This window comes from Oncorhynchus gorbuscha, linkage group LG14 (genome assembly GCF_021184085.1).
Source record: "Oncorhynchus gorbuscha isolate QuinsamMale2020 ecotype Even-year linkage group LG14, OgorEven_v1.0, whole genome shotgun sequence".
NCBI lineage: Eukaryota > Metazoa > Chordata > Actinopteri > Salmoniformes > Salmonidae > Oncorhynchus > Oncorhynchus gorbuscha.
This window is the reverse complement of record NC_060186.1, coordinates 60920960-60944651: the sequence shown is the minus strand read 5'-3', so window position 1 is coordinate 60944651 and position 23692 is coordinate 60920960. Positions and strand designations below refer to the sequence as shown.

The following is a 23692-nucleotide window of genomic DNA, read 5'->3' as shown; positions in this document are numbered from 1 at the left end:
AAAACATATTCAGCTCTAGAATAAGGTGTGATGGTGGATATTCATTATTCGTATATTTACGAAATACATATTGTTATATTTGGTAGCACTTATTATTGTTTTTTTCCTTCGCCTCCAACCCCTTTCGATGCGTGGAACGGATGTGGGTGGTGCTAGGTCTACACACACATATATATATATATTTTAAACCTTTATTTAACTAGGAAAGTCAGTTAAGAACAAATTGTTTATTTTCAATGACGGCCTAAGAACAGTGGGTTAACTGACTGTTCAGGGGCAGATGGACAGATTTGTACCTTGTCAGCTCGGGGATTTGAACTTGCAACCTTCCGGTTACTAGTCCATACATAAGGGTGCTATTTTTTTTAAACTCACAAAAGCTCTGACGAAGGCCGTGAGACCGATACTTAAGCTTATTAAAGATACTATCAAGAGCAGTGTGCGGTTTCCCTTTTCCTTCATCTTGTTCAACTGTTACCATGCACCTACAAAAAAGTGCCTTTTAAATTAAGAATATAAAAAATATAGATTTTTCGGTTACATGATTCCATGTGTGTTATTTCATAGTTTTGATGTCTTCACTATGATTCTACATTGTAGAAAATAGTAAAACTAATGAAAAACCCTTGAATGAGTAGGTGTCCAAACTTTTGACCGGTACTGTACGTTTTTTATTTCCTTGTCTCCGCATTTGTCTCCCTCTTTGCTACAGGCTACGAGCCAGTTCGTAACACATAGATAAAATAAGTAGCATACTAATTTTAAATGTGAGCATGCTTTCCTCCTCCTCCGACTAAAACAAAAGCTGACTCAAAGGGGGGTTGAAAACTCTTCCGCGAAGGACTCTGGTAGGATACACATGATTATCCTCAATGAAAGGTCGCTATCGAGGAGGGGAGGACATGCTTCCATTCGCCTATTAAACGAAATGACATCCATTCACCACTTATCGGTTTCCGGGTCACGTAGGAGAGAGGACAGAGAAGAGCGGGTGGAGGACAGACTTTTCCCCAAAATACGTCTGGTGGAGGAGTCAGCTTCCAACTCCACAACGGCGATAATGGCTGTCATCAGTCAGTCTCAGTGGAAACTGAGTGTTCTGACATAAACCTTCCCTTCCAGCCAAATTTGATCATTGCTCAATGGTTGAATTATCTATTTCTGTGGTAACAAACCAGCTGTTGGGGTCTTGGTTGTCCTCTTCCTGGGTCTCTAGGGTGTTGTGAAGTGGGGTTTTCTTTCTTAGATGGAGGCCTGGTGTTCAGGGGGTAGGGAGACACTTGAGGCCAATATTCTTGTTCATCAGGTGGAACTGGAACAGCACTTACATGAATAACCAAGTACTTATTTATCAGGTTGTTAGCACATAACAGACTGCATTTATTTCATGGATTCAGAGCTAGGTGGGTAAATGTACAATGAATGTATCCTCTTGGATTGGAAAACATTAGGCATGCACTGCTTTATTGTATAACAAATAATTGTGAGGAAGCACAGACAGCAACTGCAATTGTTAGGTTTTTATTTAGAAAACTGTCAGGGGAGATTGAAATGAATGGATTCCATTTATTGTAAAAACAGTTCAACCATTTCTTTAAAATGTTCAGATAATTTTATTGGGGATATAAGATGATATTTTACTCATCTTTAGATACTATGAATAGCTTGATTGTACAACTTATTTCAACATTGTAAGAAACCTTTTTTTCCTGAGAATCCTTTCTGGAATGAAAATGGATACATAATAATAAATTAAAATGTCAAAAAGAAAATCCACGCTGAAGGCAATGACAGTACAATGACTATGGCTTACAGATGTGGTCAAACATATTGGCACCTTGCCCTTTTTTAATTGAGTGCAATGGAGCATTTAAAACGGGTTGAATTGCTCTTTTTACCCTGTAGGCACCTGGAACTTTCCACAGGTGAGATAAATTGCACAGTAAACCAGAATTAGAAAGAAATCCATTTGAATTGTGAATCACTTAGTCAACTTTGAAGTGAAAAGTCTTAATTCCAGTTTGGATTTTTTACTTCTTGGTCCTGTGCAGTTGTAAATCAAACACATACACATGAATATCTTTTTCCAAATCTACTTATTTTAGAAGAAATAGTGAGGGTGCCAATATATTTGACCGCAACTATAGGTATGACTGCCAGGTAGGTGGTTGTGGCCATTTTCTTCTCTGGGTGTTGAGTTATCAGTAAATGGCCAAAGTACACCACCATGGCTGCTCTATGAAATACTGTAGCACTGAGAGTCAGGGGAGAGTTTAGAAACAAAGTTGTGGATTTAGACATTACAGTAACCAACAAGCTGAGGTTGAACAATCTCAAATAAGACTAAGTGCAGACAGTGAACACATTGTCATTTCATTTGGTGAGTTCAGGTAAAGCGTTGGATTCAAATGTTTCATCCTTCAGATTTATCTTTCAAATCATCTTTTTATTCGATTTCTGTTGTTGATGAAGGATGTCAAACATCAATGGTCGGTCCAATGGAGATGTCAACATCAATGGTCGGTCCAATGGAGATGTCAACATCAATGGTCGGTCCAATGGAGATGTCAACATCAATGGTCGGTCCAATGGAGATGTCAACATCAATGGTCGGTCCAATGGAGATGTCAAACATCAATGGTCGGTCCAATGGAGATGTCAACATCAATGGTCGGTCCAATGGAGATGTCAACATCAATGGTCGGTCCAATGGAGATGTCAAACATCAATGGTCGGTCCAATGGAGATGTCAAACATCAATGGTCGGTCCAATGGAGATGTCAACATCAATGGTCGGTCCAATGGAGATGTCAAACATCAATGGTCGGTCCAATGGATAAAAGCGTCTGCTAAAATGGCATATTATAGATGTCAAACATCAATGGTCGGTCCAATGGAGATGTCAAACATCAATGGTCGGTCCAATGGAGATGTCAACATCAATGGTCGGTCCAATGGAGATGTCAACATTTGAGGAAAAACACATTTTCACCAACCAACATCATACATTTCTTAATATTTCCCAAGTTATGTACCAAAATATTCAACCTTTCTTCATACATTATCAGTTTGACAAATGTTGTTGTCAAATCCAATCGTAGACACACAGTTGGAATTCTTTGAATTCATAGTTGGGTGCTCTTCCTGCCATTTGACCCTCTCATCATATCAACATCTATTAAACAAAGTAAACTGGTTCTGTTATGCATAGACACTATCACATTTGGGCTAAACCAAGTCACCCCGGCCCCTCCCACTGTGAGCAGAGGATCCTCCCAAACAGGGTTTCTAGGAACAGAAGGTGTATGACCCCACTTGGTTAGGTTTGGCACTTAGAGAAGTTTATGACTATGACATACCATTTGACGGTTTGGCACTTTGAAAACAAGGGCCCTTAAAACAGGCAGAGTGTGAGGGAGAGAGAGAAAACAAGGGCCCTTAAAACAGGCAGAGTGTGAGAGAGAGAGAGAAAACAAGGGCCCTTAAAACAGGCAGTGTGTGAGGGAGAGAGAGAAAACAAGGGCCCTTAAAACAGGCAAAGTGTGAGGGAGAGAGAGAAAACAAGGGCCCTTAAAACAGGCAGAGTGTGAGGGAGAGAGAGAAAACAAGGGCCCTTAAAACAGGCAGAGTGTGAGGGAGAGAGAGAAAATAAGGGGAAAAGAAAGGGAGAAAAGGAGGCTGGGAGAGACAGGGAGAGATGGAGTGGTCAAGCACTAAAAGTAGACCTGTTACACACAACCCCTCCAATTTAATCATCCCTGTCTCTTCCCTGCTCTCTCACACCTAAACACGCTCCTTCACCCCCATCATCCCTGTCTCTTCCCTGCTCTCTCACACCTAAACACGCTCCTTCACCCCCATCATCCCTGTCTCTTCCCTGCTCTCTCACACCTCAACACGCTCCTTCACCCCATCATCCCTGTCTCTTCCCTGCTCTCTCACACCTCAACACGCTCCTTCACCCCCATCATCCCTGTCTCTTCCCTGCTCTCTCACATCTCAACACGCTCCTTCACCCCCATCATCCCTTTCTCTTCCCTGCTCTCACACCTCAACACGCTCCTTCACCCCCATCATCCCTGTCTCTTCCTTGCTCTCTCACACCTCAACACGCTCCTTCACCCCCATCATCCCTGCACCTATGTTGGTGTCTGAATTTTTCCTGATCCTAAGATGTAGCCCTCCCCTCAACATTTAAAATGTTCATAGGTCCAAATCCCTTTTGTCTTATCTCACCTGGAGATACCCCAAACAGGACGGCCTCAAACCAACAAAACAAAAATAAAACCTTAAAACAAGCAAAGTGAGCTTTTTAAAGCAACCCCCCCATCCATTATTCTAGTCAATCTTTAAATATGTCAGTTCGTCCATCCATCCATCCGCCCACAACGAAGGTCCTCAGCGGTGAGCAGAGAGTCCGAGTCCACTCCTAAGGTCCTCAGCGGTGAGCAGAGAGTCCGAGTCCACCCCTAAGGTCCTCAGCGGTAGCAGAGAGTCTGAGCCCACTCCTAAGGTCCTCAGTGGTAGCAGAGAGTCTGAGCCCACTCCCAAGGTCCTCAGCGGTAGCAGAGAGTCTGAGCCCACTCCCAAGGTCCTCAGCGGTAGCAGAGAGTCTGAGCCCACTCCCAAGGTCCTCAGTGGTAGCAGAGAGTCCGAGCCCACTCCCAAGGTCCTCAGTGGTAGCAGAGAGTCTGAGCCCACTCCCAAGGTCCTCAGCGGTAGCAGAGAGTCTGAGCCCACTCCCAAGGTCCTCAGTGGTAGCAGAGAGTCCGAGCCCACTCCCAAGGTCCTCAGCGGTAGCAGAGAGTCTGAGCCCACTCCCAAGGTCCTCAGCGGTAGCAGAGAGTCCGAGCCCACTCCCAAGGTCCTCAGAGGTAGCAGAGAGTCTGAGCCCACTCCTAAGGTCCTCAGCGGTAGCAGAGAGTCTGAGCCCACTCCCAAGGTCCTCAGCGGTAGCAGAGAGTCTGAGCCCACTCCCAAGGTCCTCAGTGGTAGCAGAGAGTCCGAGCCCACTCCCAAGGTCCTCAGTGGTAGCAGAGAGTCCGAGCCCACTCCCAAGGTCCTCAGCGGTGAGCAGAGAGTCCGAGCCCACTCCCAAGGTCCTCAGTGGTAGCAGAGAGTCCGAGCCCACTCCCAAGGTCCTCAGTGGTAGCAGAGAATCAGAGCCCACTCCCAAGGTCCTCAGCGGTGACCAGAGAGTCCGAGCCCACTCCCAAGGTCCTCAGTGGTAGCAGAGAGTCCGAGCCCACTCCCAAGGTCCTCAGTGGTAGCAGAGAATCAGAGCCCACTCCCAAGGTCCTCAGAGGTGAGCAGAGAGTCCGAGCCCACTCCCAAGGTCCTCAGCGGTGAGCAGAGAGTCCGAGCCCACTCCCAAGGTGCTCAGTGGTAGCAGAGAATCAGAGCCCACTCCCAAGGTCCTCAGAGGTGAGCAGAGAGTCCGAGCCCACTCCCAAGGTCCTCAGCGGTGAGCAGAGAGTCCGAGCCCACTCCCAAGGTCCTCAGTGGTAGCAGAGAGTCTGAGCCCACTCCTAAGGTTCTCAGTGGTAGCAGAGAGTCTGAGCCCACTCCTAAGGTTCTCAGTGGTAGCAGAGAGTCCGAGCCCACTCCTAAGGTCCTCAGTGGTAGCAGAGAGTCTGAGCCCACTCCTAAGGTCCTCAGTGGTAGCAGAGAATCAGAGCCCACTCCTAAGGTCCTCAGTGGTAGCAGAGAATCAGAGCCCACTCCTAAGGTCCTCAGTGGTAGCAGAGAGTCAGAGCCCATTCCTAAGGTCCTCAGTGGTAGCAGAGAATCAGAGCCCACTCCCAAGGTCCTCAGCGGTGAGCAGAGAGTCTGAGCCCACTCCTAAGGTTCTCAGTGGTAGCAGAGAGTCTGAGCCCACTCCCAAGGTCCTCAGTGGTAGCAGAGAATCAGAGCCCACTCCCAAGGTCCTCAGTGGTAGCAGAGAGTCTGAGCCCACTCCTAAGGTCCTCAGTGGTAGCAGAGAGTCTGAGCCCACTCCTAAGGTCCTCAGTGGTAGCAGAGAGTCTGAGCCCACTCCTAAGGTCCTCAGTGGTAGCAGAGAGTCTGAGCCCACTCCTAAGGTTCTCAGTGGTAGCAGAGAATCTGAGCCCACTCCTAAGGTTCTCAGTGGTAGCAGAGAATCAGAGCCCACTCCTAAGGTTCTCAGTGGTAGCAGAGAGTCTGAGCCCACTCCTAAGGTTCTCAGTGGTAGCAGAGAGTCTGAGCCCACTCCTAAGGTTCTCAGTGGTAGCAGAGAGTCTGAGCCCACTCCCAAGGTCCTCAGTGGTAGCAGAGAATCAGAGCCCACTCCCAAGGTCCTCAGTGGTAGCAGAGAGTCTGAGCCCACTCCTAAGGTCCTCAGTGGTAGCAGAGAGTCTGAGCCCACTCCTAAGGTCCTCAGTGGTAGCAGAGAGTCTGAGCCCACTCCCAAGGTCCTCAGTGGTAGCAGAGAATCAGAGCCCACTCCTAAGGTTCTCAGCGGTGAGTAGAGAGTCCGAGCCCACTCCTAAGGTTCTCAGTGGTGAGTAGAGAGTCCAAGATGAACGGAATATGTAGCCCGTAAAAACACAGGCATCAGGATCCACACACCCCCAACCAATCGTCCTCCTGGGAATGCTGACAGACAGGGCACATCCCCCGCCCCTTTATCATGCCACCTCCAGCCAACCAGATGCAAGTAAAGTCCTCAGTCACCACGGCATTGGTCAGGGCTGGACCAACCAGCTGTTGGCATCCTCCAGGTCGGTCTCCAGCTCCTCATCTTCATCCAGGGGCTCTGGGGTTCGGAGGGAGAGGTCTCTTAGGAAGGAGGCCTGGTGGGAAGATGGTCGGGGGACCGATTTGAGGCCAATCTTCTTCTTCATCAAGTGGAACTGGTCTCGGATGAAGTTGTAGAAGTCGTACTCGTAGCGCATGCGGTGGTACAGAACCTGAAGGGCCTCCAGAGTGGGTGTGTGTTTACGCACCGTACCAGTCATGTTCCCCATCTTCCTGTAGTCTGCGGAGACAGAGAAACAGACCCGGAAGTTATTCATGTATGGTTCAAATGTGAAGAAAATACATATTGTCATCCATCAAAAGGAGAGTTAGGCCTACTGTAGATCACTTTTGAGGTATGAAAATAACATTTGGACAAAGTTTGTTTTTGGAGTGAAATATTCCTTTAATCATTTCAATGCAGTGTAACAGGCATATACAGTACCAGTCAAAAGTTTGGACACGCCTACTCATTCCAGGATTTTCTTTAGTTTGACTATTTTCTATATTGTAGACATCAAGACAATGAAATACATCAAAGACATCAAAACCATGAAATAACACTAACACTCTAGGTTTCTTCCTAGGTTCCGGCCATTCTAGGGAGTTTTTCCTAGCCACCGTGCTTCTTTCCTGTGGCGGTCCTCATCAGAGCTAGTTTCATCATAGCGCTTGATGGTTTTGACATTTTCTGAATTGACTGACCTTCATGTCTTAAAGAAATGATGGATTGTCATTTCTCTTTGCTTATTTGAGCTGTTCTTGCCATCATATGGACTTGGTATTTTACCATTTTACCATCTTCTGTATACCACCCTTACCTTGTCACAAAACAAGTGATTGGCTCAAGTGCATTAAGAAGGAAAGAAATACCACAAATTAACTTTCAACAAGGCACACCTGTTAATTGAAATTAATTCCAGGTGACTACCTCATGAAGCTGGTTGAGAGAATGCCAAGAGTGTTCAAAGCTGTCATCAAGGCAAAGGGTGCCTATTTGAAGAATCTCAAATAAAATATATTTAGATTTGTTTAACACTTTGGGTTACTACATGATTCCATAGTTTTGTTGTCTTCACTATTATTCTACAATGTAGAAAATAGTAATAATAAAGAAAAACCCTTGAATGAGTCGGTGTGTCCAAACTTTTGACTGGTTCTGTACATGCCAGGGTGTGGTTGTGTATGTACCAGTGTTTCCTGTGTAGCATTGGTGGGAAAAAGTTGCGGACCCCACCCTGGATCATTTCTATGTAGCAGGACTGAGGTTCTCAGTTCTGGTGACTTTTTAAAAGGACACACTACTTCAAAATGAATGTCAAAAAAAACGTCAGAAATGAGCCAAATAATATTGGTAGAATTGTAAAGTATGCTCTTACTTTAAGTATGCTATTATCAAGTATGCTATTAAGAATAAACATTATCACCTGTAGCCCATACAGCAGTGGCTGTAAATAAATAGGCTGAAGCATGGGGTTTACCTATCGGCATTTACCCTATTGGGCTAATCATTAGTCGATTAGCAGGTGAGACGCAAAAACATCCGCTAGCGGGTGAAATGTAAACATTCTTTCAACGCTTAGGTTGGCTAGTGGTTCAGAACAAATACATTGTGGGTCGGAAACATTTTTTATCAATATAATACTTTTTTTTTAAACCCACGAGCTTGCTGTATTCTTTGAGCCACGAGGCAGACATAAGGCTACCAGCCACGCACACGGTCTCTTATTTGTGTGGTGATAAAAACGTTCTAATTTGTCCACTCGCAGAATTTATGCTCCCTCTCCACGTGAGAATACGACACGTTTCCAAGTTTACTTTCCATATATATAGCCTAGCTCACGCTAAAATGACTCATTTAGGCCCAACCAGGTAAATAAAAAGAAAGGTGTACGATATGGGCAGGGGTGCAACTTTGGTTTTAGAAGTGGGGGCATAACGAATCATTTTTTCTTATTTTGATTCAGTAGGATAAACACTCCAAACAGTCTACCTGACCGCTCGGAGTCGTCCGTATGGTCTTAAAGCACACCATTGCCTCGTTTTGTAGCACATTCCAATGATAAACTGGGTGGGACAAAAATGCTATTACGGAATGTGGAGCCGTCCCCAGAGAAAGTTGCTCATCTGATATGGGTATAGGCTACAACACCGTCGTGGAAACAGGTGCTGCGCGAGTGAAATCCCCAGTTTATAAGGACAACAACGTGGTAGATGGTTAGCCTGCACAAAGGGCAGTTAAAATCTGGTGTGTAGGCCTACCTGGGCTCTTGTAGATGTTGAGTACGTCAGTAAAGTAGTGAGGTAACAGTCTCTCTAGAAGAAGCAGGACATCTTCCAGCTCCTCTAGGATCCCCACGATAAGGAAGTTCTCTAGAACGTTCTGTTTGGCCCTCTCCAGTGCCCATTGTCCCGGCTCCCTGAAACACACAGAACAACAGGCACAGTCAGAGGAAAATATCAACCAACCCAGAGGGAATTATAACAAATAATACTTTAATAAACATTACCTTTTGAAAAAATATGAATACCAGTCGAGGATAATGTGTAACAAATGTGGAGCCTGATTCCCTGCAATACTGGTCTTATTACCTGCACTGGGGGTGCTGTCCACAGAAATATGGGATGATGTAGAAGAGTCTGGGGTTGGAGCATTCTGGGTAATTCTCCAGGATGCACACATTGATGTCCTGGACAGGAGGGAGACCGAAGAGACAGCCCATCAGAAAAACAGACAATCACCTTCAGGTTGTACAGGAAGTTGGAGGCACCTTAATTGGGGAGGATGGGCTCGTGGTAACGTCTGGAGCGGAATATGTGGAATGGTATCAAATACATGAAACACATGGTTTGATGCCATTCCATTCACGCCATTCCAGCCATTATTATGAGCCGTCCTCCCCTCAGCAGCCTCCAATGTGACAAGACGCCTACTATTCTGCAAGAATAATGGGATTGAATGAAAAGTGCAATTGCACATTACTCTCACTAGGGGGAACCCTTCACCAAGTCTTCTGTCTTAAGGAACTCATACTACTTTTTGATGGTTAGCGTTGGGAAACCTATTATGGTGGACAAGAATCATTGACATTACCTAAGAATTATGGTGGTAAACAGTAACATTTGGAAGACAAGCTGCATTATGGCTATAACTTAACTTTTTGGTTTGAACACTGTTTTACATTCTATTTTCACAAATCAAAAAGGACCTAAAAAGAAGAAATAAGATGAACTCCAGAAACGTCCATGGCATTAATATGTTTGATCTCTGGCCACTTAGTTAAATGGGATGTAGATCTCCCTGCACCACCCCTACTCCTAGCAGGCAAAGAGGTGGGGGGCATAATTACATTTCTAAATCATGTTACGTAATTATGAGTTAATATGAAGATAATATGTATTTATTTGAATTATTTATGATTGTAAAATGTGAACATCTTAAATAAAAATACCTTTTTAAACAAACCAAAAAAAGTAAACAGGCACTATCTTCAAACCACTCTCTGACAGCCTAAATAAGACATTCAGCTTCCTATAAGCAGTTATTAGCTAATCTGTTTCCTTCTCAGTGGAATATGTACGGTATCTCAAGAGCAACATGTAGTGAGAGGTTAATGCTATTATTCTCTGACCAAAATGATGACTGTTTAGTAATGCAGACCAATATACTGAAACAAGGGTAACCTTTGGTCTCCTCCGCTAGCCACATTATTTTGGCCATGCTACAAACATCCCAATCCCACCATCTTCTCTCCCTCCTGACCCAGCCCCTATATGAAAAAGAAAGAAAGTGTCCAGAGGCAGGAGCCACTGGAGCAGAGCAGTGAAACACTAAACCACCTCTCTGTTTAACCAGTGGGCTGAACAAAGAAGGCCCACTGAGACCAAATTAAAAAAGAAAGAGATTAAAAACCCATAAAGGAGTGAAGTCACCCAGTCTTTTCTCTCTCTCTGCTACAAACCCAAGAGTCAAATCCATGTCATGTCAGGTGACGTAAGCTTTATTGACAGCAACGAGGCCTGGGCGACACAACACTCAAAAACACATGAAAGATACACTCAAAACCATTCACACACACAATCAGGCACGCAAGCTCGCACACCCACCCACCCACCCACCCCCACCCACCCCCACCCACCCACACCCACACACACACACACACACACACGAAAACTCAGACCCATTTCTCTGAGTTGAAACAGGTGAAGAGAGAGTAGACATGAATAAAAAGAGCAGGAGGTCTTGTGTGATGTTGGTTTATTTCACTGTGGCCTACATGCTGATAGGTGAGAATGTCCTCAGTTTTACTTGGAAAAGGGCAATTTGTCAAGTTAACAGCTGGTGCCTAGATGCCTCCCCACAGAGGGTAACCCTTTCCTGTAGTCAATGGCCAAAAGCGCCCTTTTTGGCTTCATGGGTGGAATGTTATTCATATTCATAATAAACATTATCTAAAGAAACTCACCTAAAATCTTGTGTTTCTATGTCTTCTGTGATGTATATAAAGTGTAATATTGGGCTGCAAACTCAAAATTGAATACATTTAAACTCTATATCTGACATGGAGAAGGTCAGAGACACAATGCTAGAACAACAACCTCTCCCTCAATGTGAGCAAGTCAAAGGAGCTGATCATTGGACTACAGGAAAAGGCTGTCCGAACAGGCCCCCATTAACATCAACAGGGATGTAGTGGAGCGGGTTTCCACATCACCAACAAACGATCATGGTCCAAACATACCAAGACAGTAGTGAAGAGGACACATCACCAACAAACTATCATGGTCCAAACATACCAAGACAGTAGTGAAGAGGACACATCACCAACAAACTATCATGGTCCAAACATACCAAGACAGTAGTGAAGAGGACACATCACCAACAAACTATCATGGTCCAAACATACCAAGACAGTAGTGAAGAGGACACATCACCAACAAACTATCATGGTCCAAACATACCAAGACAGTAGTGAAGAGGACACATCACCAACAAACTATCATGGTCCAAACATACCAAGACAGTAGTGAAGAGGACACATCACCAACAAACTATCATGGTCCAAACATACCAAGACAGTAGTGAAGAGGACACATCACCAACAAACTATCATGGTCCAAACATACCAAGACAGTAGTGAAGAGGACACATCACCAACAAACTATCATGGTCCAACATCACCAACAAACTATCATGGTCCAAACATACCAAGACAGTAGTGAAGAGGACACATCACCAACAAACTATCATGGTCCAAACATACCAAGACAGTAGTGAAGAGGACACATCACCAACAAACTATCATGGTCCAAACATACCAAGACAGTAGTGAAGAGGGCACATCACCTTCAAACTATCATGGTCCAAACATACCAAGACAGTAGTGAAGAGGGCACATCACCAACGTACTATCATGGTCCAAACATACCAAGACAGTCGTGAAGAGGACACATCACCAACAAACTATCATGGTCCAAACATACCAAGACAGTAGTGAAGAGGACACATCACCAACAAACTATCATGGTCCAAACATACCAAGACAGTCGTGAAGAGGACACATCACCAACAAACTATCATGGTTCAAACATACCAAGACAGTAGTGAAGAGGACACATCACCAGCAAACTATCATGGTCCAAACATACCAAGACAGTAGTGAAGAGGGCACTACAACACCCTTTCCCCCTCAGGAGACTAAAACGATTTGTCATGGGTTACCAGATCCTTAAAAAACTTTACACCTGCACCATCGAGAGCATCCTGATCGGTTGCATCACCACCTGGTATGGCAACTGCTCAGCATCTGACCGTAAGGCGCTACAGAGGGTAGTGTGTAAGGCCCAGTACATCACTGGGGCCAAGCTTCCTGCCATCCAGGACCTCTATACCAGGCGTGTCAGAGGAAAGCCCAAAAAATTGTCAAAGACTCCAGTCACCCAAGTCATAGACTGTTCTCTCTGCTACCGCATGGCAAGTGGTACCTAATCTAGGACCAAAATTATTCAGACCCCTTGACATTTTCCACATTTTGTTACGTTACAGCCTTACTCTAAAATTAATGAAATAGCTTTCTTCCCTCATCAATCTACACACAATACCCCATACTGAAAACGCAAAAACATGACATTTACATATTCCGACCCTTTACTTAGTACTTTGTTGAAGCACCGTTGTCAGCGATTACAACCTCGAGTCTTGTTGGGTATGACGCGACAAGCTTGCCATGCCTGTATTTGGGAAGTTTCTTCCATTCTTCTCTGCAGATCCTCTCAAACTCTATCAGGTTGGATGGGGAGCATCACTGCACAGCGATTTTCAGGTTTTTCCAGAGATGTTCGATGGGGTTCAAGTCCTGGCTCTGTCTAGGCCACATTCAGAGACTTGTCCCGAAGCCACTCCTGCATTGTCTTTGCTGTCTGCTTAGGGTCATTGTCCTGTTGGAAGGTGAACCTTCACCCCAGTCTGAAGTCCTGAGAACTCTGGAGTAGGTTTTCATCAAGGATCTCTCTGTACTTTGCTCAGTTCACCTTTACCTCGATACTGACTAGTCTACCAGTCCCTGCCACTGACAAAACATCCCCACAGCATGATGCTGCCCCCACCATGCTTCACAGTAGGGATGGTGCTTGGTTTCCTCCAGACGTGACGCTTGTCATTCAGGCCAAAGGGTTCAATCTTGGTTTCATCAGACCAGAGAATCTTGTTTCTCATGGTCTGAGAGTCTTTTGGTGCCTTTTGGCAAACTTCAAGCGAGCTGTCATGTGCCTTTTACTGAGGAAGGGATCCATCTGGCCATAAAGGTCTGAATGGTGGAGTGCTGCAGAGATGGTTGTCCTTCTGGAAGGTTCTCACATCTCCACAGTGGAACTCTGGAGCTCTGTCAGAGTGACCATCCGGTTCTTGGTCACCTCCCTGACAAAGGTCCTTCTCCCCCGGATTGCTCAGTTTGGCCAGATGGCCAGCTTTAGGAAGAGTCTTGGTGGTTCCAAACTTCTTCCGTTTAAGAATGACGCAGTCCACTGCGTTCTTGGGGACCTTCAACGCTGCAGACATTTTTTGGTACACTTCTCCAGATCTGTGCCTCGATACAATCCTGTCTCGGATCTCTACGGACAATTCCTTTGACCTCATGGCTTGATTTTTTCTCTGTCAACTGTCTGAGCTTATGTAGACAGATATGTACCTTTCCAAATCATGTCCAATCAATTGAATTTACCAGAGGTGGACTCCAATCAAGTTGTAGAAACATCTGAAGGATGATCAATTGAAACAGGATGTACCTGAGCTCAATTTCGAGTCTCATAGCAAAGGTTCTGAATACTTATGCATGTAAGGTATTTCTGTTTTTAAAAACCTATTTTTGCTTTGTCACTATGGGATATTGTGTGTAGATTGATGAGGAAAATGTTTTATTTAATCCATTTTAGAATAAGACTGTAATGTAACAATATGTGGAAAAAGGGAAGGGGTCTGAATACTTTCTGAATGCACTGTATGTTTCCATTCTGGACCCGCTCTCAGCCAGATCCCTGCAGTCCTTGTTTTCACACTTATCAACAATGTCGGCGCTGTGACTCACATGACATTTGCCTGTGACTTCACTGTGTTCCTCCCCCCTTACACACATAAAACATGACTTAATGTACCCACAAAAACAGAGAGGGAGTGGTAGGGTGAGGCGGGTGTGTGTGTGTGTGGTGTGTGAATTATGATATCACTAAGGTTGCAGGAAGTGTTAGGTTGCATTTCACATGCCCACTATTAAAGACTACACTCTGTCACCCAGCTCTGGTCCTGTCTGGGGTTCTGTGGTGTTAATTATACTGGGACACCTGGTGTACATTCAGGTCACAGCACAACACAGAGACCTGTCAGGAACATGACATATTAACATAAACCATTCATAAGCTTTGAGTGGGACCCTGTACCCTCATAGGGCCCGACTGGGGCCACGCGACGATGGTAGAACTGGGGCTTTGATAACAGACCACCATTTCCCCTCTTTCTTGCTCTTCTTCTCTACTCCTCAATTTCCTCTTACCAAAAAACATAATGAATTCATCTTAAACCCACGAACTCTGCGGGCAACACAATATGAGAGAAAAGGACACGTGTCAGTTCCTATCTATGTAGATGATAGATTTAGAGGGGAGGACCTTATCCTTTCAGTCAGCTACCAAGGGGACATAAGTTATCTGACTGACTGACTCTCTGACTGACCTGTTAACACAGGGAGCAATATTCTTAAAGAGTTCAAGCAAAACTTTGAATCCCCAAAGAAATTCACACATACCACTCAGTGCTTTAATCTGCTCTGCATTCTGACCGGGTACATACGTGTTGGTCTGGGACTGAGCTGTTCTGGCACTGTGTCTGTGTGTCTGGGACTGAGCTGTTCTGGCACTGTGTCTGTGTGTCTGGGACTGAGCTGTTCTGGCACTGTGTCTGTGTGCCTGGGACTGAGCTGTTCTGGCACTGTGTCTGTGTGCCTGGGACTGAGCTGTTCTGGCACTGTGTCTGTGTGCCTGGGACTGAGCTGTTCTGGCACTGTGTCTGGGACTGAGCTGTTCTGGCACTGTGTCTGTGTGCCTGGGACTGAGCTGTTCTGGCACTGTGTCTGTGTGCCTGGGACTGAGCTGTTCTGGCACTGTGTCTGTGTGCCTGGGACTGAGCTGTTCTGGCACTGTGTCTGGGACTGAGCTGTTCTGGCACTGTGTCTGTGTGCCTGGGACTGAGCTGTTCTGGCACTGTGTCTGTGTGCCTGGGACTGAGCTGTTCTGGCACTGTGTCTGGGACTGAGCTGTTCTGGCACTGTGTCTGTGACTGAGCTGTTCTGGCACTGTGTCTGGGACTGAGCTGTTCTGGCACTGTGTCTGTGTGCCTGGGACTGAGCTGTTCTGGCACTGTGTCTGTGTGCCTGGGACTGAGCTGTTCTGGCACTGTGTCTGGGACTGAGCTGTTCTGGCACTGTGTCTGTGTGCCTGAGACTGAGCTGTTCTGGCACTGTGTCTGTGTGCCTGGGACTGAGCTGTTCTGGCACTGTGTCTGTGTGCCTGGGACTGAGCTGTTCTGGCACTGTGTCTGGGACTGAGCTGTTCTGGCACTGTGTCTGTGTGCCTGGGACTGAGCTGTTCTGGCACTGTGTCTGTGTGCCTGGGACTGAGCTGTTCTGGCACTGTGTCTGGGACTGAGCTGTTCTGGCACTGTGTCTGTGACTGAGCTGTTCTGGCACTGTGTCTGGGACTGAGCTGTTCTGGCACTGTGTCTGTGTGCCTGGGACTGAGCTGTTCTGGCACTGTGTCTGTGTGCCTGGGACTGAGCTGTTCTGGCACTGTGTCTGTGTGCCTGGGACTGAGCTGTTCTGGCACTGTGTCTGTGTGCCTGGGACTGAGCTGTTCTGGCACTGTGTCTGTGTGCCTGGGACTGAGCTGTTCTGGCACTGTGTCTGTGTGCCTGGGACTGAGCTGTTCTGGCACTGTGTCTGTGTGCCTGGGACTGAGCTGTTCTGGCACTGTGTCTGGGACTGAGCTGTTCTGGCACTGTGTCTGGGACTGAGCTGTTCTGGCACTGTGTCTGTGTGTCTGGGACTGAGCTGTTCTGGCACTGTGTCTGTGTGTCTGGGACTGAGCTGTTCTGGCACTGTGTCTGTGTGTCTGGGACTGAGCTGTTCTGGCACTGTGTCTGTGTGCCTGGGACTGAGCTGTTCTGGCACTGTGTCTGTGTGCCTGGGACTGAGCTGTTCTGGCACTGTGTCTGTGTGCCTGGGACTGAGCTGTTCTGGCACTGTGTCTGTGTGCCTGGGACTGAGCTGTTCTGGCACTGTGTCTGGGACTGAGCTGTTCTGGCACTGTGTCTGTGTGCCTGGGACTGAGCTGTTCTGGCACTGTGTCTGTGTGCCTGGGACTGAGCTGTTCTGGCACTGTGTCTGTGTGCCTGGGACTGAGCTGTTCTGGGACTGAGCTGTTCTGGCACTGTGTCTGTGTGCCTGGGACTGAGCTGTTCTGGCACTGTGTCTGTGTGCCTGGGACTGAGCTGTTCTGGCACTGTGTCTGTGTGCCTGGGACTGAGCTGTTCTGGCACTGTGTCTATGTGTCTGGGACTGAGCTGTTCTGGCACTGTGTCTATGTGCCTGGGACTGAGCTGTTCTGGCACTGTGTCTGGGACTGAGCTGTTCTGGCACTGTGTCTGGGACTGAGCTGTTCTGGCACTGTGTCTATGTATCTGGGACTGAGCTGTTCTGGCACTGTGTCTGTGTGCCTGGGACTGAGCTGTTCTGGCACTGTGTCTGTGTGCCTGGGACTGAGCTGTTCTGGCACTGTGTCTGTGTGCCTGGGACTGAGCTGTTCTGGCACTGTGTCTGGGACTGAGCTGTTCTGGCACTGTGTCTATGTGTCTGGGACTGAGCTGTTCTGGCACTGTGTCTGTGTGCCTGGGACTGAGCTGTTCTGGCACTGTGTCTGGGACTGAGCTGTTCTGGCACTGTGTCTATGTGTCTGGGACTGAGCTGTTCTGGCACTGTGTCTATGTGTCTGGGACTGAGCTGTTCTGGCACTGTGTCTGTGTGCCTGGGACTGAGCTGTTCTGGCACTGTGTCTGTGTGCCTGGGACTGAGCTGTTCTGGCACTGTGTCTGGGACTGAGCTGTTCTGGCACTGTGTCTATGTGCCTGGGACTGAGCTGTTCTGGCACTGTGTCTGGGACTGAGCTGTTCTGGCACTGTGTCTGGGACTGAGCTGTTCTGGCACTGTGTCTGTGTGCCTGGGACTGAGCTGTTCTGGCACTGTGTCTGTGTGCCTGGGACTGAGCTGTTCTGGCACTGTGTCTATGTGTCTGGGACTGAGCTGTTCTGGCACTGTGTCTGTGTGCCTGGGACTGAGCTGTTCTGGCACTGTGTCTGGGACTGAGCTGTTCTGGCACTGTGTCTATGTGTCTGGGACTGAGCTGTTCTGGCACTGTGTCTGGGACTGAGCTGTTCTGGCACTGTGTCTGGGACTGAGCTGTTCTGGCACTGTGTCTGGGACTGAGCTGTTCTGGCACTGTGTCTGTGTGCCTGGGACTGAGCTGTTCTGGCACTGTGTCTATGTGTCTGGGACTGAGCTGTTCTGGCACTGTGTCTGTGTGCCTGGGACTGAGCTGTTCTGGCACTGTGTCTGGGACTGAGCTGTTCTGGCACTGTGTCTATGTGTCTGGGACTGAGCTGTTCTGGCACTGTGTCTATGTGTCTGGGACTGAGCTGTTCTGGCACTGTGTCTGTGTGCCTGGGACTGAGCTGTTCTGGCACTGTGTCTGTGTGCCTGGGACTGAGCTGTTCTGGCACTGTGTCTGGGACTGAGCTGTTCTGGCACTGTGTCTATGTGCCTGGGACTGAGCTGTTCTGGCACTGTGTCTGGGACTGAGCTGTTCTCGCACTGTGTCTGGGACTGAGCTGTTCTGGCACTGTGTCTATATATCTGGGACTGAGCTGTTCTGGCACTGTGTCTGTGTGCCTGGGACTGAGCTGTTCTGGCACTGTGTCTGTGTGCCTGGGACTGAGCTGTTCTGGCACTGTGTCTGGGACTGAGCTGTTCTGGCACTGTGTCTATGTGTCTGGGACTGAGCTGTTCTGGCACTGTGTCTGTGTGCCTGGGACTGAGCTGTTTTGGCACTGTGTCTGGGACTGAGCTGTTCTGGCCCTGTGTCTATGTGTCTGGGACTGAGCTGTTCTGGCACTGTGTCTGGGACTGAGCTGTTCTGGCACTGTGTCTGGGACTGAGCTGTTCTGGCACTGTGTCTGGGACTGAGCTGTTCTGGCACTGTGTCTGTGTGCCTGGGACTGAGCTGTTCTGGCACTGTGTCTATGTGTCTGGGACTGAGCTGTTCTGGCACTGTGTCTATGTGCCTGGGACTGAGTTGTTCTGGCACTGTGTCTGTGTGCCTGGGACTGAGCTGTTCTGGCACTGTGTCTGTGTGCCTGGGACTGAGCTGTTCTGGCACTGTGTCTGGGACTGAGCTGTTCTGGCACTGTGTCTGTGTGCCTGGGACTGAGCTGTTCTGGCACTGTGTCTGTGTGCCTGGGACTGAGCTGTTCTGGCACTGTGTCTGGGACTGAGCTGTTCTGGCACTGTGTCTGGGACTGAGCTGTTCTGGCACTGTGTCTATGTATCTGGGACTGAGCTGTTCTGGCACTGTGTCTGTGTGCCTGGGACTGAGCTGTTCTGGCACTGTGTCTGTGTGCCTGGGACTGAGCTGTTCTGGCACTGTGTCTGTGTGCCTGGAACTGAGCTGTTCTGGCACTGTGTCTGGGACTGAGCTGTTCTGGCACTGTGTCTATGTGTCTGGGACTGAGCTGTTCTGGCACTGTGTCTATGTGCCTGGGACTGAGCTGTTCTGGCACTGTGTCTGGGACTGAGCTGTTCTGGCACTGTGTCTATGTGTCTGGGACTGAGCTGTTCTGGCACTGTGTCTATGTGTCTGGGACTGAGCTGTTCTGGCACTGTGTCTGTGTGCCTGGGACTGAGCTGTTCTGGCACTGTGTCTGGGACTGAGCTGTTCTGGCACTGTGTCTATGTGCCTGGGACTGAGCTGTTCTGGCACTGTGTCTGGGACTGAGCTGTTCTGGCACTGTGTCTGGGACTGAGCTGTTCTGGCACTGTGTCTGGGACTGAGCTGTTCTGGCACTGTGTCTATATATCTGGGACTGAGCTGTTCTGGCACTGTGTCTGTGTGCCTGGGACTGAGCTGTTCTGGCACTGTGTCTGTGTGCCTGGGACTGAGCTGTTCTGGCACTGTGTCTGGGACTGAGCTGTTCTGGCACTGTGTCTATGTATCTGGGACTGAGCTGTTCTGGCACTGTGTCTGTGTGCCTGGGACTGAGCTGTTCTGGCACTGTGTCTGTGTGCCTGGGACTGAGCTGTTCTGGCACTGTGTCTGTGTGCCTGGGACTGAGCTGTTCTGGCACTGTGTCTGGGACTGAGCTGTTCTGGCACTGTGTCTATGTGTCTGGGACTGAGCTGTTCTGGCACTGTGTCTATGTGCCTGGGACTGAGCTGTTCTGGCACTGTGTCTATGTGTCTGGGACTGAGCTGTTCTGGCACTGTGTCTATGTGTCTGGGACTGAGCTGTTCTGGCACTGTGTCTGTGTGCCTGGGACTGAGCTGTTCTGGCACTGTGTCTGGGACTGAGCTGTTCTGGCACTGTGTCTATGTGCCTGGGACTGAGCTGTTCTGGCACTGTGTCTGGGACTGAGCTGTTCTGGCACTGTGTCTGGGACTGAGCTGTTCTGGCACTGTGTCTGGGACTGAGCTGTTCTGGCACTGTGTCTATATATCTGGGACTGAGCTGTTCTGGCACTGTGTCTGTGTGCCTGGGACTGAGCTGTTCTGGCACTGTGTCTGTGTGCCTGGGACTGAGCTGTTCTGGCACTGTGTCTGGGACTGAGCTGTTCTGGCACTGTGTCTATGTGTCTGGGACTGAGCTGTTCTGGCACTGTGTCTGTGTGCCTGGGACTGAGCTGTTCTGGCACTGTGTCTGGGACTGAGCTGTTCTGGCACTGTGTCTATGTGTCTGGGACTGAGCTGTTCTGGCACTGTGTCTGTGTGCCTGGGACTGAGCTGTTCTGGCACTGTGTCTATGTATCTGGGACTGAGCTGTTCTGGCACTGTGTCTATGTATCTGGGACTGAGCTGTTCTGGCACTGTGTCTGTGTGCCTGGGACTGAGCTGTTCTGGCACTGTGTCTGTGTGCCTGGGACTGAGCTGTTCTGGCACTGTGTCTGTGTGCCTGGGACTGAGCTGTTCTGGCACTGTGTCTATGTATCTGGGACTGAGCTGATCTGGCACTGTGTCTGTGTGCCTGGGACTGAGCTGTTCTGGCACTGTGTCTATGTATCTGGGACTGAGCTGTTCTGGCACTGTGTCTGTGTGCCTGGGACTGAGCTGTTCTGGCACTGTGTCTATGTATCTGGGACTGAGCTGTTCTGGCACTGTGTCTGTGTGCCTGGGACTGAGCTGTTCTGGCACTGTGTCTATGTGTCTGGGACTGAGCTGTTCTGGCAGTCATCAGGACACATAGCAGGACACACAGCAGGACACACAGCAGACACACAGTAGGACACACAGCAGGACACACAGCAGGACGCAGAGCTGCGGGACACAGAGCGGGAGACAGAGACACTCTCAGGTGAGCCAGCGGCAGCTCCCCTTTACTGTAGGAGGGGCCCTGTTGTGCTATATACTTTAATAAGGCACATGCTGCGGAAATCCTGGGACCCTGAGCCAAACTGAATTACCCAGTTAGACTCAGCCACAATGACATTCAACTTCACTGTGTTTTTGCTAATGTGGCTGGCTCAATGTGTGTTATGGTTATTGTGAAGGCCTCTGACAATGCACTGGTGTGTGTGTTCTATACTTTTTTATTATGTAACACAGTTGGTATGTAACTAACTCGGGATGTCTGTGTGTTTGTGTATGTACTGTATGTGTATCTACCAGCAAACATGTCTGATTGGAGGAGCAGAAAGGGGAATTCCTATTGCATGTTAGCTGAATCCATCTCTATACAGATCACACCAATCAAGACCAACACTAACAAAACTGCATGAATTCCCTTTTGAACCTTACTTAAATGGGACCTCCACTCAATAAAACACACACAAATCATATAGAAATGATAGTTTGAAAATAAAACGAAGCAGTAAATGCCATTCGAAAAGCGTGAGAAGACCAACATCACCACAGAATATTGACTTCCAGATAGTTCTGGTCTCTAACTAACCGTCAGATTTGTTCTAACTCATTCAGGTCTGTCATTGACTTCTAGGTAGTTGAGAGCAATGGAGGAATGGAGGAATGGGAGAATGGAGGGATGGAGGAATGGGAGAATGGAGGAATGGGAGAATGTAGGAATGGGAGAAATGGAGGAATGGGAGAAATGGAGGAATGGAGGAATGGGAGAATGGAGGAATGGAGGAATGGAGGAATGGGAGAATGGAGGAATGGAGGAATGGGAGAAATGGAGGAATGGGAGAATGAAGGAATAGGAGAATGAAGGAATGGGAGAATGGATGAATGGGAGAAATGGAGGAATGGGAGAAATGGACAAATGGAGGAATGGGAGAAATGGACAAATGGAGGAATGGGAGAAATGGACAAATGGAGGAATGGGAGAATGGAGGAATGGGAGAAATGGACAAATGGAGGAATGGGAGAATGGAGGAATGGAGGAATGGGAGAATGGGAGAATGGAGGAATGGGAGATTGGACGATTGGGATAATGGAGGAATGGGATAATGGAGGAATGGGATAATGGAGGAATGGGAGAATGGAGGAATGGGAGAAAGGAGGGATGGGAGAAAGGAGAGATGGGAGAATGGGAGAATGGAGGAATGGGAGAATGGAGGAATGGGAGAATGGATGAATGGAGGGATGGGAGAATGGAGGAATGGGAGAATGGAGGAATGGGAGAATGGAGGAATGGGAGAATGGAGGAATGGAGGGATGGGAGAATGGAGGAATGGGAGAATGGAGGAATGGGACAATAGAGTAATGGAGAAATGGGAGAATGGAGGAATGGAGGAATGGGAGAATGAAGGAATGGGAGAATGGAGGAATGGGAGAATGGAGGAATGGGAGAATGGAGGAATGAGAGAATGGAGGGATGGAGGAAAGGGAGAATGGAGGGATGGAGGAATGGGAGAATGGAGGAATGGGAGAATGGAGGAATGGGAGAATGGAGGAATGAGAGAATGGAGGGATGGAGGAATGGGAGAATGGAGGAATGGGAGAATAGATGAATGGAGGAATGGGAGAATGGAGGAATGGGAGAATGGAGGGATGGGAGAATGGGAGAATGGAGGAATGGGAGAATGGAGGAATGGGAGAATGTAGGAATGGGAGAAATGGAGGAATGGGAGAAATGGACGAATGGAGGAATGGGAGAATGGAGGAATGGAGGAATGGGAGGAATGGAGGAATGGGAGAATGGACGAATGGGAGAAATTGACAAATGGAGGAATGGGAGAATGGAGGAATGGGAGAATGGGCAAATGGGAGAAATGGACGAATGGAGGAATGGGAGAATGGAGGAATGGGAGAATGGACGAATGGGAGAAATGGACAAATGGGAGAAATGGACAAATGGAGGAATGTGAGAATGGAGGAATGTGAGAATGGAGGGATGGGAGAATGGGAGAATGGGAGAATGGGAGAATGCAGGAATGGGGAATGGAGGAATGGAGGAATGGGAGAATGGAGGAATGGAGGAATGGGAGAATGTAGGAATGGGAGAAATGGAGGAATGGGAGAAATGGACAAATGGAGGAATGGGAGAATGGAGGAACGGGAGAATGGAGGAATGGGAGAATGGACGAATGGAGGAATGGGAGAATGGAGGAATGGGAGAAATGGAGAATGGAGGAATGGAGGATTGGGAGAATGGAGGAATGGAGGAATGGGAGAATGGAGGAATGGAGGAATGGGAGAATGGAGGAATGGGAGAATGGAGGAATGGGAGAATGGAGGAATGAGAGAATGGAGGGATGGAGGAATGGGAAAATGGAGGAATGGGAGAATGGAGGAATGGGAGAATGGAGGAATGGGAGAATGGAGGAATGGGAGAATAGATGTATGGGAGAATGGGAGAATGGAGGAATGGGAGAATGTAGGAATGGGAGAAATGGAGGAATGGGAGAAATGGACGAATGGAGGAATGGGAGAATGGAGGGATGGAGGAATGGGAGGATGGAGGAATGGGAGAATGGACGAATGGGAGAAATGGACAAATGGAGGAATGGGAGAATGGAGGAATGGGAGAATGGACGAATGGGAGAAATGGACGAATGGAGGAATGGGAGAATGGAGGAATGGGAGAATGGACGAATGGGAGAAATGGACAAATGGGAGAAATGGACAAATGGAGGAATGTGAGAATGGAGGAATGTGAGAATGGAGGGATG

The 23692-nt window shown here is 47.9% G+C and overlaps 1 protein-coding gene across 1 annotated transcript in view; it reads right to left on the bottom strand.

Annotated features, from left to right (window-relative positions):
- Positions 1–3582: 3582 nt before the first annotated feature.
- The window catches only part of LOC123995248 (uronyl 2-sulfotransferase-like), a 161321-nt gene continuing 141211 nt past the window's right edge, over positions 3583–23692 (bottom strand). Inside the window, exons 6-8 of the mRNA XM_046298717.1 lie at positions 9349–9446; positions 9019–9176; positions 3583–6997 (exon numbers count right to left, since the gene is read on the bottom strand). Of these exons, the coding sequence (XP_046154673.1) occupies positions 6705–6997; positions 9019–9176; positions 9349–9446 (549 nt within the window). The 3' untranslated portion in view covers positions 3583–6704. The remainder of the gene's footprint in view (positions 6998–9018; positions 9177–9348; positions 9447–23692) is intronic.